We start from the raw sequence: 13,669 nt of genomic DNA on the forward strand, positions 1-13,669 counted from the left end.
CCGAATTCTATAAAATTGGTACCAAAATTCTCGTCTCAATCTCCTCTATCACATTTAGCCATAAAAATCACATTTTAGGCTTTCTAGAATAAATTCTCATTTATGGGTTAATTAGCCGCTAATTAACCGGGTTTTACACCAAACCTCGGCCACAGCTGCTCAAATAACTTTTGGTGAATCTAACATCAAATCACAAAGCCCGAACTTGGACGATCCAGTGGTAATCTCAGTACACATGGGAGAACTAACAGTAAAAAAAGTTCTACTTAACCGTGGGAGTAGCGCCGATGTCTTATTCTACTCCATATTTAAGAAAATGCAACTCAGCGATAAAGCACTACAACCATCACCCGCAGAATTGGTAGGGTTCTCTGGAGAAAGAGCCCCTATATGAGGTTATGTATAGCTAGGACAACACTAGAGCAGTCTCCAAACTCAAAAATCCTAGATATCCAATTTTAAGTAGTTGATTGTGCAAGTTCTTATAATGTCATTTCGGGACGTCCGTCCCTTAACTCTTTTGGAGCCATTATCTCCACGATTCACCTTTGTGTTAAGTTTCTTGTGCAGGATAACACAATAGCGACAGTCCATACAGATCACAAGGAGGCTAGGCAATGCTACAATGTGCGTCTGAAACCAACCTCAAAGGAGATTATTACCAGAGTCCATTCTGTTTACAACTCAGAAAGCATTCCAACCTTGGCCGACCTAGATCCAAGGAATAGCCACAGCCGTCCCGCCCCAGCAGATGACCTAGAAAAGGTGCAACTTGGGAAATCGGACCAGTTCACTAAGATGGGCTCTGTTTTCTCTACAGGAATCAAACAAAATCTGATTGAAACATTAAATTCCAACTCCGACCTATTTGCATGGACGCCTGCTGACATGCCTAGGATTGATTCGAACTTTATATGCTACAAGCTAGTGGTCGATCCTAACTCCCGACCTATAAGGCAAAAGAAACAAAATCTGGGTACGAAAAGAAGAAATGCAGGAATATCAGAAACATAGAAATTACTTGATGCAAGTTTTATTCGAGAATTTTGTTTCTCGTCCTGCCTAGCAAACGTAGTAATGGTTAAAAATAAGACGGGAATATGGCGCATGTGCGTAGACTTTACAGATCTAAACAAAGCTTGCCCGAAGGACTCTTATCCACTGCCGAATATAGACAGACTAGTGGACGACACCTCGAGGTATCAAGTGCTAAGTTTCATGGACGCCTATTCCGGTTATAATCAAATACAAATGCACCCTGATGACGAAGAAAAAACAGCATTTGTAACTGACCAAGGTACTTTTTGTTATAAAGTTATGCCCTTCAGACTAAAAAATGTAGGAGCAACATATCAAAGATTAATGGACAAGGTCTTTAAATATCAAATCGACCGGAACATTGAGATATATGTCAACGACATGGTGGTCAAATCAAGCTTGGAACAGCAATACGAGGCCGATCTTAAAGAAATCTTTCAACAATTACGAAGGCATAATATGAAACTAAACCTAGAGAAATGTGCATTTGGAGTACATGAAGGCAAATTCCTTGGATTCTTACTAACAAACAGGGGGATAGAAGGCAACCCCAACAAGTGTCAATCCATGATAAGCATGCAATCACCTCCGTCAATAAAAAAAGTGCAGCAACTCACAGGACGCCTAACAGCCCTGTCCAGATTCTTGCATGTAGCAGTGACCAAGTCATATCACTTTTTCAACACCTTGAGAAAGGCCGAAATGTTTCTCTGGACAGACGAATGTGAAAAAGCCTTTGTCGAATTCAAAAATCTCCTCGATTCACCACATATCCTCAAGAAGCCATAACAAGGTAAACCCCTTTTCGTATTTCTTTCAATTTCAACTAACGCGATCAGCTCCATGCTTGTAATAGAAATAGGGAAAGAACAACACCCAATATACTTTGTGAGTAAAGTATTACAAAACGCCAAAACAAGGTAGCCGACCATAGAAAAATTAGCATTTGGCTTCGTCATTACAGCTCGGCGTGTGCGATACTATTTTCAAACACATCAGATGATAGTTTGGATGGGACAATCCCTGCTTCAAATATTATCAAAGCCATACCTAGCAGGACGACTCACGAAATGGGCAATCGAGCTCTCGGAATTCGATATCTCTTACCAATCACGAGGATCCCCTAAAGCACAAGCACTGGATGACTTCATTTCAGAATTTACCAACACAGAAGAAACGACCAAGACATGGGAACTATATGTAGATGAAGCATCGAATGAGAACGGGCGCAGAGCAGCGATCCTTCTGAAAGACGACACTAGAGTTCAAGCCGAACAGTCGGCACAAAAGTCGGCCACGTCAACCCACATTCAAAAATTAAATGACTGTATCCTAACAAATCATTCCCTATGATCTCGCTCAAAATTCGGCCACGACGATCTCGGCTCAAACCGATGACTTATTCACCACCAAACAATCTATAAAACGAGCATAAGGTCGATTAGGACTGGCAGATCATTGAATAACAACCCACTGATCATATATTCATTTTTCTAAGTGATTTTTCATTGACTTGAACGTCGAAATCTTTTTTACAAATATCACGCTTAGGTCTGAGTTCACGACAATATTCCCAACTTAGTTCGAGCTGTCAGGCACTTCGGATCAACACAAAATTAACGTATAACTTATTAAAAAAAAATATCCTTACCAAAACACTAAATATTTAATATTTAAAATATTTTTCAATCTTCAAGCGAACATTAATATCTTTATCATAAAAAGTGTAGCTATTATTTTTAGCTGACTACATGGCAACTTTTTTTCTTCTTATTACCTTGATTTAATATATATTAAATTAAACTAATGTATAATTGTTTTCGGATGCCACCCTCCCGGGATAGAGAATAGAGTACTATCCCTATTTTAAAATTCTCCATAGGAAGATCTTTATTCCCGTCCTTATTTTTACGTGATAATTTTTGTTTGAGTAATGATAGAAAGATAATAATAGAAAATTATTTTATTTAATTTAACATCTATAATTTTATATATATATATATATATATAACATTTATAATTATATATTTATTATATTTAAAAATATTTATTTATTTTAATAATAATTAATAAATACAATATAAAAAACTTAGACTACTTTAAATTAATTTTTATTGTCTTTTAAACATTTTTATTTTTGCCTTCATTAATTACATCTTCAGTTATTTTTACGTATAACTATGTTTACCTATCATCATTGTTATTCGAAAATCAGTAGAGTTTAATATTTAAATTATTTAATTAACCAAGTTTAATCAAATTGCTATAATATAATTTATCTTTATATATTATTATTTTTAACAAAATTTTTATTTAACGTACAAATATATATAACTATATTCTCTGTGTTTTTTTTATTTTTTATATTTTCTTTATCGTCATCTATTTTATCTTTTTTCTTTTTTTTTTCATTGTATCATCGTTACTACCATCACCTCCATCTCTTTTTTCTCTTTTTTTGGCATTTAAATTTTTACTATCTCTTTCTTTTTTTTCCTCCTCCTCTTTCTCCTCCTCCATCATCATTATTATCATCGTCATTGCCTTTTTTTAATATACATAACAGAAAAAAGAAAGAAAAATAAGAAAAAAATACAACATTAAAAAATATATTTTTGTACTTTTGTAAAAAAAAATTTCGGTATAAAAACTAAAAAATTTATATGTTATTATTAAGAACTTTGTTGTATTTATATTCTGATAAGTTTTGCATAATTCAAATTCTTCTTCTTTCTCCTCCTCATTTTTTGCTGCTTCTTTTTCTTCTTTTTCATTATCATTATTATCTTTTTTTTTCTTATTCATCTTTTTTTTCTTGTTTTACCTTCTCAAGTTCTTCTTGTTTTACTCTCTTAACAAAAATAAAAAGAAAAAAATCAAATAAAGGAAAAAAATACATAATGTTACAAAATTACTAAAAAGATGATGAACCTACATTCATTTAATTAAAAGAAAGATATAAATAAAAAAGAAGAAGAAAAAAGTGTAGTATTAAAGAAAATATTTTTTGTGCATTTGTAGCAAAATTTTGGTATAAAAAACTAAGAAATTTATGTGTTACTGTTAAGAAATTTCGGTGTAATTTTATTCTAATAAGTTCTGCATAACTCAAAAATTTTCCTCTTCCTCCTCATCATCTTCTATTTCTTTTTCTTCTTTTTCATCATCATTAACTTCTTTTTTATTAATCTTTTTTTTTATTTTATCTTCTCAAATTTCTTCTAATTTTACTCTCTTAATAAGAATAAAAAAAATAAACAACAAAGAAGAAAAAACACAATGCTGTAAAATTACTAGAAAGAGGATGAAGCTACATTCATTCAACTAAGATAAAGAAAGAAATAAGAAAAAAATAAAAAATGCAGCATAAAGAAGATATTTTTGTACTTTTGTAACAAAATTTAGATATAAAAATTAAGAAATTTATGTGTTATTGTTAAAAAATTTCAATGTATTTATATTCTAATAAGTTCTGCATAATTCAAAATCCTTTCTCTTCCTCCTCCTCATCTTTTACTGCTGCTGCTTCTTTTTCTTTTTCATTATCATCATCTTTTTTTTTTCTTATTCATCTTTTTTTTCTTATTTTATCTTCTCAAGTTTCTTCTTATTTTACTCTCTTAACAAGAATAAAAATAAAAAATAAAAAAAAAGAAATACATAATACTGTAAAATTATTAGAAAAAAAATAAACCTACATTCATTTAACAAAAAGAAAGAAATAAATAAGAAAAAAAAACAGTATTAAAGAAAATATTTTTGTGTTCTTGTAGCAAAATTTAGGCATAAAAACTAAAAATTTTATGTGTTATTGTTCAGAAATTTTGGTGTATTTTTATTTTGATAAGTCCTACATAATTCATAACTCTTCTTTTTCCTTTTTCTTTTCCTCATTTTCTGCTATTTTTTTCTTCATCTCTTTCTTATTTCATTTTCTCATAATTCTTCTTATTTTCTTCTCTTAAGAGGAATAAAATAAAAAAAAGAAGAAAAATTAATACTGTAAAATTACTAGGAAGAAAATGAGAAAAAGAAAAATCGTAACAACAACAACAGTAATAAATAAACGAAGAAGGAAAGAAAACACGCAAAGAAGAAAAAGAAACGCAAAAAAGAAGAAGGAAGAGCGCGAAGAAAAGAAGGAACGTGAAGAAGAAGAACGATATGTTTGCATTAGTGAAGCACGTATGCGTGTGTACACGCTGTGTGTAACTAAGTGGTTTTTGTTGAGTTGGGATCAACTTGATTAGATTTAGTTGCCAAAAAGATTTTAAAATTATACTAATTAAAAAATTAATTTTGATGTATTGACAATGTAAAATATTTTATATAGTTATATAATCTCATCCATTCTTTTGAATAACCATTCACGCGATTAATGTAAAAAGTAATTATTTTTACTAATGTGATATTACGTAATTAGATACACGTGTAAAAGTATTTCCCAGAAACAAAATTCTTTAAAAAAATTGATTTTTTGGGAGAGATGGGACTATTGATAATATAAAATTAAAACTTTATTAATTAAATTATAAAAAATTAAAATTTAAGATATATGATTTTATTTTTATTGAAATTAAAAATATGATAAAATTAAATCTCTAGAAATAATATTGATATCTATGAAACTTAAGAGGATGAATAAAAAAAAGTTTTGGACCAATGGGGAGCAGGCACGAGGCGAGAGAGTTGTATTGTTTATGGACCAGACACCAGAGAAACCACCACATCAACTCCAAAAAGTAAAAATGCCTTAAAAAAGCGAATCACAGTTGCGAGCGCACGAATCTAAGGCACTGTTTGGCTGGACAAGTTCCTTTTTCAGTTCTCTCTCTTTTCTTTTTTATCTTTGTTATTATTTGTTTATTGTTTAATAGTGGTCTTACACTTCTCTACCCTCACACTCTCACGTGCCGCGCGTGTCCACCTCCATCTCTACTCTCTCGGCTTCCTTTTGCCTTTTCGGCTCATTATGTGTTATATATAGCCCATTAAATTAGTCTATGAAAAATATATTATTTTTTAAATTTATTTTTAAAAAATTTTATCAATTAAGTTAGTTTCTTAAAAAATATAAATTAATTATTTTTATTCTTTCATCACTTTATTAATAATTTTTATCCACGATTAATAATATAAAATATTAACTGCTAGTATATATAATACTTAATATGTTTAATTCGTCACTAAACAAATATTTTTATAAAAATTTGTTAATTTAATCACTCAATTATACTGATATTAGGATTTATATAATTAAAAAAATGATAAAATTATAAATTTTTATAAATATATTTAATCAATATTCAATTGAATATATTAGATATACATATTATTAATTAAATTCTACATTATTAATTATTGATAAAAATTATTAATAAAATAGCAGAATAATAAAATGATTAGTTTATAATTTCTAAAAGACTGATTTAATTAATAAATTTTTTTAAAAATAATTAAAAAAAATTATTTTTCAATGATTAATCTTTCAAATGCTAATGAATTTTCATTGTTGAATAACTTGTTGAGAAAACACTCTTAAATTTTTAAAGAAAATCATTGTTGTTAGTAAGTACTAGGGTGGAGTTAGATAAAATATTAGAGAGGAATCAAAAACATTTATACAATAAAATAAGACTAAAATAAAATTAAAAAAATTAAACTAAAATTTATATATAATTTACATATAAAAAATTAAAATTAGGAGGAGTCATTGTCCCTTTTTCTTCTACCTGGCTCCGCCCTCGTAAGTACAGAAATCTTTGCCAAAGACACATAAGACATAGAAATGACATAAGTATGATACGTTTTGAAATGTATATTAGATACAATTGACATAAGGTTTTATAAGAGTTTTCTAAGATCATTTTCAGTAAAAAATTTATTTTAATTTCTATTTACGATTCATTTATTATAAAAAAATAATTTTATATTAATTGTTGTATTATAATTAGTAAATAAGAATTTAAAATATCTCTCTTTTTTATTAGGAGACACTAACCTTAGTTTTTGTTATGATTCTATTTATTTAATTAATTAAAATAATTAAAATTAATGTAATTATTATTTTTTAATAATATTATTTAAATTTATAAATTCAAAAATAATTTACTATTAAAAAATATTAATATTAAAAAAATTTATATATAACAATAATACACAATATATAATTCGAGATTACACTAATTTATAAATATAAAGTAAAACATAGTTAAACTCTATAGTTGACGATAAGCATTGTGAAATTGTCATATGTGTTCAATCAAGTCCTTTTTCAATTGTCTATATTGCTGCCTATTTCAAAGTTAGGCATTTCTTTGGAAAAATTGATGGTATGGTGCAAAATCTTCTTCTCCTAGCTGAGGTTGTGATAAGCCGTTTTCGACATCATCATACTCTAAGCCTTGAACAAAATTTCCTGCATAAGTGTTTCTTTCATCCTCACCAATCATATTATGCAATATAATACAGGCTCTCATTGTATTTGCAAGCTTCATCTTACAACACTCCGAATGCTCGCTCCATATCTTTTCTTTGCCTTTCTTGATATTGTGCAAATAACTTGCGTTTCTCTCCCTGTAGCTTTGAGATTGATTCGACAAATGTGGCTCATTTAGGATAAATACCATCTGCTAAATAGTATCCTATAGTATAATTATTATCATTAATAGTATAATTTACCTCCAGAGTATGGTCATTTAGAATATCATCGAACACTTGTGAACGATCTAACACGTTGATATCGTTATTTGAACCAGAATCTCCAAAGAACGCATGCCATATCCAAAAATCTGAAGATGTTATAACCTCAAGTACTATGGTTGCAACCCCACGATAACCACTCATGTACATACCTTTCCACGTTTTTGGACGATTTTTCCATTGCCAATGCATGCAGTCAATGCTACCCAACATGCCAGAAAAGTCACGATCTTCCACCATTTATAGCAGGTGTCATACATCATTTGAATTTGGTTTTCGCAAATATTTATCTTCGAACCCTGAAATGATACCTTCAACAAAATTTTTCAAGCATTCAATTGTAGTGCTCTCGTCTATGTGCACATAATCATCAACAGCATCAGCTGCTACGCCGTATGCTAGCATCCGTATCACAGCACTGCATTTTTGGAGTGGTGACAAGCCTTTTCTTCCAGTTACATCGACTCTCTATTGGAAATATGGATAGACATTTCAGAGAGCGTCTACTATCCGAAGGAACACATGTCTTCTTATTTGAATTCTCCGTCGGAAAATGTCAGCATTATATACCGTCTCATTTGCAAAGTAATCTTGGAAAAGGCAATCATGTCCTACTTCTTGATCTCTGTTGATCTATCTGTGAGGAGTTGGGATAGAGCTTCTATCGATATTTTCTTCTGAATCATCGAATAAATACTCATCGATCCAATTATCTTTGAGTATATTTTCTCGCCGTCTTCTTTTACCACACAAAGCCTCATTAAACATATCATCAAAATTTCTAGCCATATCTTGAAATGTATCTTTTAGTTTTTTTTAAGGTAAAAACTAGAGTTGAAATGGAGTTGCTGAATCATTGATAGTTGATATTTATAAGTTTGTCTGCAACAAGTGGCTACTTCTCAACTACTTAACAACTAGTTTTTTCTTGTCTAGGTTTAAAATGGCTAATTTTGCAACGGCTAGTTTTTTCTTTTCTAAGTTTAAAACGGCTAGTTTTGCAACGGTTACTTTGTTAAACATTAACGGCACAATAATATTGACTAATTTGAAAAGTTACATTACAAATGAATAAAACAAATTACATCACCTACCAGTAATACGCAATAAAAATAAAACATACTACTTAACTCTACAAATACAAAGAACCATTAAGTAAATCACTTATTGATTATTTTCTCACATGCAATCTCACGAAGAGCTTGTTGTTTTGCACTCATTGTAGACGTGTCAGCATTAAGTATTTGCATATCCATTTCTCTTTCCCTTACCTTAGCCATCATTTCTATTTTTCTTTCCTTTGCATTTATCTCCATTTCTTTAATATATCTCTGAGTTAGTAATTTTTGTTCTTTCATCGTCGCTTAAATTTGTAACTCTTTTTCTTTGCCATAATATTTGCTCTACATTCCTTCTCCTCTTCTCTTTCTTTTTTTCCTATCCATTAGTTCCATTTCTCTAACATTATTAATATCTTCCATGAGAGATAGTTTTTTAACATGATTTCTTTTCTCTAACATGATTTCTTTTCGCTAAGATCTTTAGACATTTGTCGTTTTACCTTGCTCTTCTTTGATCCTTGTGGGCAAACGGGAGAGTCCACACCGGTTTCTTCAGCCAACGATGTTTCTAGATTTGATGATGATGAGTATGCTCCAGTTGTACTAATCTTGGTTTTCTCTGAGCATCCACTTTGTGTAGGTAGTTGGCTTTTCGATTTTTGCTCCAAACGAATCATATTCCAATGTCTCCCAAAAGTAAATTTTTGACCATAATTTGTGGAATAAAGTTTATAGGTCAACTCTTTTATATTATATCATTAGCATTCGAACCACTCCTTATGTTTTGACTAGTTTGATTGTAACAACCAGCAAATTATACAACTGCCTTGTTGATCTTATACTATCGTTTCTTACATGCAAGTGCCCCCCTTTTCATGTTGGCGTTGAATTGTATACAATAGCTGTGAATTCGACTCCAAAATGTTTCGCCATAAGATTAGTTGAAACATTCAACCATGCACTGATCAACATCTCGTCCTCTTTTCAATGCCAATGTTGAATACTATCTTGCCTACAATTTTCAATGTCATTATCATTGAGGTTGATAGCATCTAATTCACGAGGGTTGTCAAAATATGAATATTGCGAATTTAGACTAGATTGTATCGGAGTCTGAATGGATGGGTTAGAAGAGCCACCAACACCAGATGAGTCAAGTTGGAAACGGCAAGGATGTTGGAGTAACATTTTCAATAGAGGAGTTAAATATGGATGAAAATGAAAAATGTGGTGTTTGTGGATTTTGATTATGTGATTAGAATATAGGAAGTTGATTATTATAAGGAGTTTGAAAATTGAAATTAGGAACATTTTGTGGATCTGAATTTTGAAATGTATTTGGTAGTGTGAAGTTTTGATTTGGAATTTGAGAGTTTGAGATTGTTGGGTATGTAGAGTTTGAAATTTTTTTTAAGTAATTGAAAAAAGAATTGAGTTGGTTTGGATCTATTTTTCCGAACAAAAAATCATCTCAGTAGAACTTTGTTTTCATAAATTGAAAAGAAGATGAAGAAGAGTAGAAGAAAGTGTGAGAATAGAAGTATATGTAAGTAGTATATATAGAGTATTAAAATATTAATTTATTAATAATAACGGAAACATAGTAACAACTAATTTTTAATGCCTAATTTTGCAATGACTAATTTTGTAACAGCTAATTTTGTAATGCGATTAACATTTTTAAATTTTATAAATAAAAATAAATAACCCAATTAAAAAATATTTTGTAATGTTTAAATTTATTTTTTTATGTAAACAAATTTAATTAATTATAATTTAATATAAAAATATAAATAATATTTAATATATTTATTTATAATAATTATTATTTAAATAATTAATATAAATTATTAGTTAAATAAAAATATAACTATTTAATATAAATAATTATTAAAATTTTTAATAAATTAAATATAATTTAATTATTTAATGTAATTATTTAATTTATTAATAATTATAATAATTAATTATATATGTAAAGTATAATATATATATATATATATATATATATTTAATACATGGCAAAGTATTATTGATTTTTATTCAAAGAGAACAAATTTTTCCGAGCAGGGCTTCTACTATTTTGAAAGACGTGAAAAAATTCTTTTCTTTTTTACTCTAATGCTAAAGTCTCTCCTTTTTCTGACACATAGTAAATGAGATTCTAATTTTAGTTACACTTAAAATTACTCTAAGTCTTTATATTTAGGTGATACTTTAGTCTACAACACTTCAATCATGCTTAGTATTAGAATTTTAATAAACATGAATTATTTCCGGGTAAACCAATTAATAATATATAGATAGAGTATGGTTTAAATTTTGTTAAACCCAAATTAAAAGAAAAATTTTATAAGAAAAAGAATGAAAAATAATATTCTATAGATATTAAAAATTTATTTAAACTTTTTAATAAATATAAGTCTATATTTTTTCAATATTAAATAAATAAATTAATTTTGATCCCTAACCTTTTAAAATCACTAATTAAAATTTTTATTTTCAGAAACACAAATTTCATTAATCTCTGATATAATAATTAATTAAATTTTTGCCTTATAACTACTAGAATTGTTGGAAATTTATTATAATTTAAATTTCTATTGTGACCTAATTGCAAATATTTATGAATTATTAATGATTTGTCAATGCTAATGTTTGATGAACGCATTAAATTCAAAGGTAATGACACATATAAAGATGGTTATCTCTCTGTCGTCTAATATACATGACGTTTTACAGTTTCTATTTTACTAAAAATACTAGAAAATTACCATCCTTAAATCGTCTGAAAAAAAAAGAAAAGGGAGTGAAACCAATTTTAAAGTCCAACTCTATCATAATTAAAATTTATTGTGGCAACCAATCCAAGTATGCAAATCACAATTTTTAAGATTTTAAATAATACTTCTGTTTAAATTAAGTTTACATGTGGTATCAGATCTATGTATTTTGAAAGTATGTGATTTTCACTTGTCTATTTATGATGTCTATATTGTTTTTTATTAATTATTTATAGTGTGATTTTAATTAAATGGGTTTTAAATTTTTATACCATCAAAATTGAATATTCGTGGTCATATATGTTCTACATGTTTTATTTTAAAAATTTTAATTTGGCCATAAATTATACTTATATATGAATTTAACCTTGAGTTCATGTTTAGTGTTGATGACGACTATGAATTTATTTTGGGTACTTAATGTACTCTAGTTATGTAAAAATCTATAAATATTTTATTTATAGTATTAAGTTTATTTTGATTATTTACTACACTAAAGTGACCAAATTATAATGTAAAATATCAATATAGTTAAAAATGTGTTAATTAATTTTAGAATTATATTTACTTAAAAGAAATTCTTTTTTATTATTAATACACTTGAAAAAAAATATTATTCTTGAGTCATATATATATATATATATATATATATATATATATATATATATATTTTGTTCAAAGATGGTATACGTATTGAGCAAAAAATTTCGATCTTTAAGTATAATAAACATGGCATTTATTTTTATATTAGTATATTGTAGAATTTTACGCAAAAGTAAACTATAATATGCTTTGTTATGTTCTGTAATTTGGGTAGATGATAAAATTAAAATTAATATAGCATTGTATGATTAAATTACAGGTATTTCAATTCATTCACAAGTTTCATTTGTTATCATGTTTAATGGCTTAAACTTCTTTGAATAGAGTGAGCTAGTGAAGTTCCATTTAGGTATTTTGGATTTTGATGGATCACTTTTGGAAGAAAAATCTATTGTCACTGATGATAATGATGAGGATAAGAAGTATGCAATCAAGACATGGAAATATTCTAACAGATTGAACCTTATGTTTATGTGAATGACTATTGCGTTTGGTGGAAAACCACTTCCATTCTGCTGATAAGTCACTCACTAGTACATTAATGTCACAGTTCACGACCATAAAGTTTGATGGGTCTAAGAGTATACAAGAGCATACTATTGAAATGACTAATATTGCTGTAAAATTAAAGTCACTAGATATGACAGTTGATGGCTCCTTTTTGATGCAATACATTCTGAACTCACTATCTTTTAAGATGGAGCTTTCCAAATTAATTATAATGTTATGAAAAAAATGGGACGTTAATGAATTGAATGGATACAAGAAGAAAATATACTTAAGAATTGTGATGGTCATTCTGTTAACTTGGTTCAAGAAACTGGCAAATCAGAAGAGAAATTAAAGACAAAGCCCAAAAATTTTGAGAAGAAAGGACATGTCAATGCAAAACAGTGTCATTTCTGTAAGAAGAAATGACATTTTCAAAAAGATTGTCCTAAACGTAAGGCATAATTTGAAAAGAAATATATATTTGAAACATATGTATGCACTTATGAATCAAATTTAATTGATATTTCTCATAATTCTTGGAGTCTTGATTCTGGTGCTACAACTCATGCATCTAATGTAATGCAAGATTCCTTACGATCCAAACCATAAGTCAAAATAAGAGGTTGCTCTACATGAAAAATCGTGTGAAAACACCAATTGAAGGAATAGAAACTTATCGCTTGGTGTTGGATACAAGCTTTCATTTAGATTTATCTAAAATTCTTTATGTACATTCAATGTCTAAGAATTTAATTTCTTTTTCAAAGTTGGACTATTGTGATTTTTCTTTTAATGGTGGAATAATTGTTTTAATTTATTTAAAAATTCTGATATTATTGGTTATGGTATTCTAATTGATAGCTTATACAGATTAAAACTTTTTGATCAATTTTTTAAATTTTTGCTTATTGAATACTAGAATAATGTAGTTAGGCCAAATATGCCTAAAGAAAATTCTGCATTCTTGTGACATAAACGCTTAGGTCACAT

General features: G+C 28.3%; 1 protein-coding gene across 1 annotated transcript; it reads right to left on the reverse strand.

Annotated features, from left to right (window-relative positions):
• Positions 1–7,343: 7,343 nt before the first annotated feature.
• Positions 7,344–9,478, reverse strand: LOC130949092 (uncharacterized). Its single transcript, XM_057877916.1, has 4 exons — positions 9,302–9,478; positions 8,052–8,208; positions 7,720–7,970; positions 7,344–7,667 (listed from the first exon to the last, which is right to left on the reverse strand). The coding sequence occupies exons 1-4, from the start codon at positions 9,476–9,478 to the stop codon at positions 7,344–7,346; spliced, it is 909 nt and encodes a 302-aa protein (XP_057733899.1).
• Between the last annotated feature and the right edge of the window lie 4,191 nt (positions 9,479–13,669).

Source organism: Arachis stenosperma, chromosome 9 (assembly GCF_014773155.1).
Source record: "Arachis stenosperma cultivar V10309 chromosome 9, arast.V10309.gnm1.PFL2, whole genome shotgun sequence".
Classification (NCBI taxonomy): domain Eukaryota; kingdom Viridiplantae; phylum Streptophyta; class Magnoliopsida; order Fabales; family Fabaceae; genus Arachis; species Arachis stenosperma.

What these genes read in the sequence shown, in the direction of transcription:
- LOC130949092 (XM_057877916.1), bottom strand. Translation starts at nt 9,478, where the DNA reads ATGATTCGTTTGGAGCAAAAATCGAAAAGCCAACTACCTACACAAAGT. An exon ending in CTTGAAAAATTTTGTTGAAG is followed by an intron (nt 7,971 to 8,051) that starts GTATCATTTCAG and finishes AAATGGTGGAAG; the next exon opens with ATCGTGACTTTTCTGGCATG. An exon ending in TAAATGACCATACTCTGGAG is followed by an intron (nt 7,668 to 7,719) that starts GTAAATTATACT and finishes ACTATTTAGCAG; the next exon opens with ATGGTATTTATCCTAAATGA.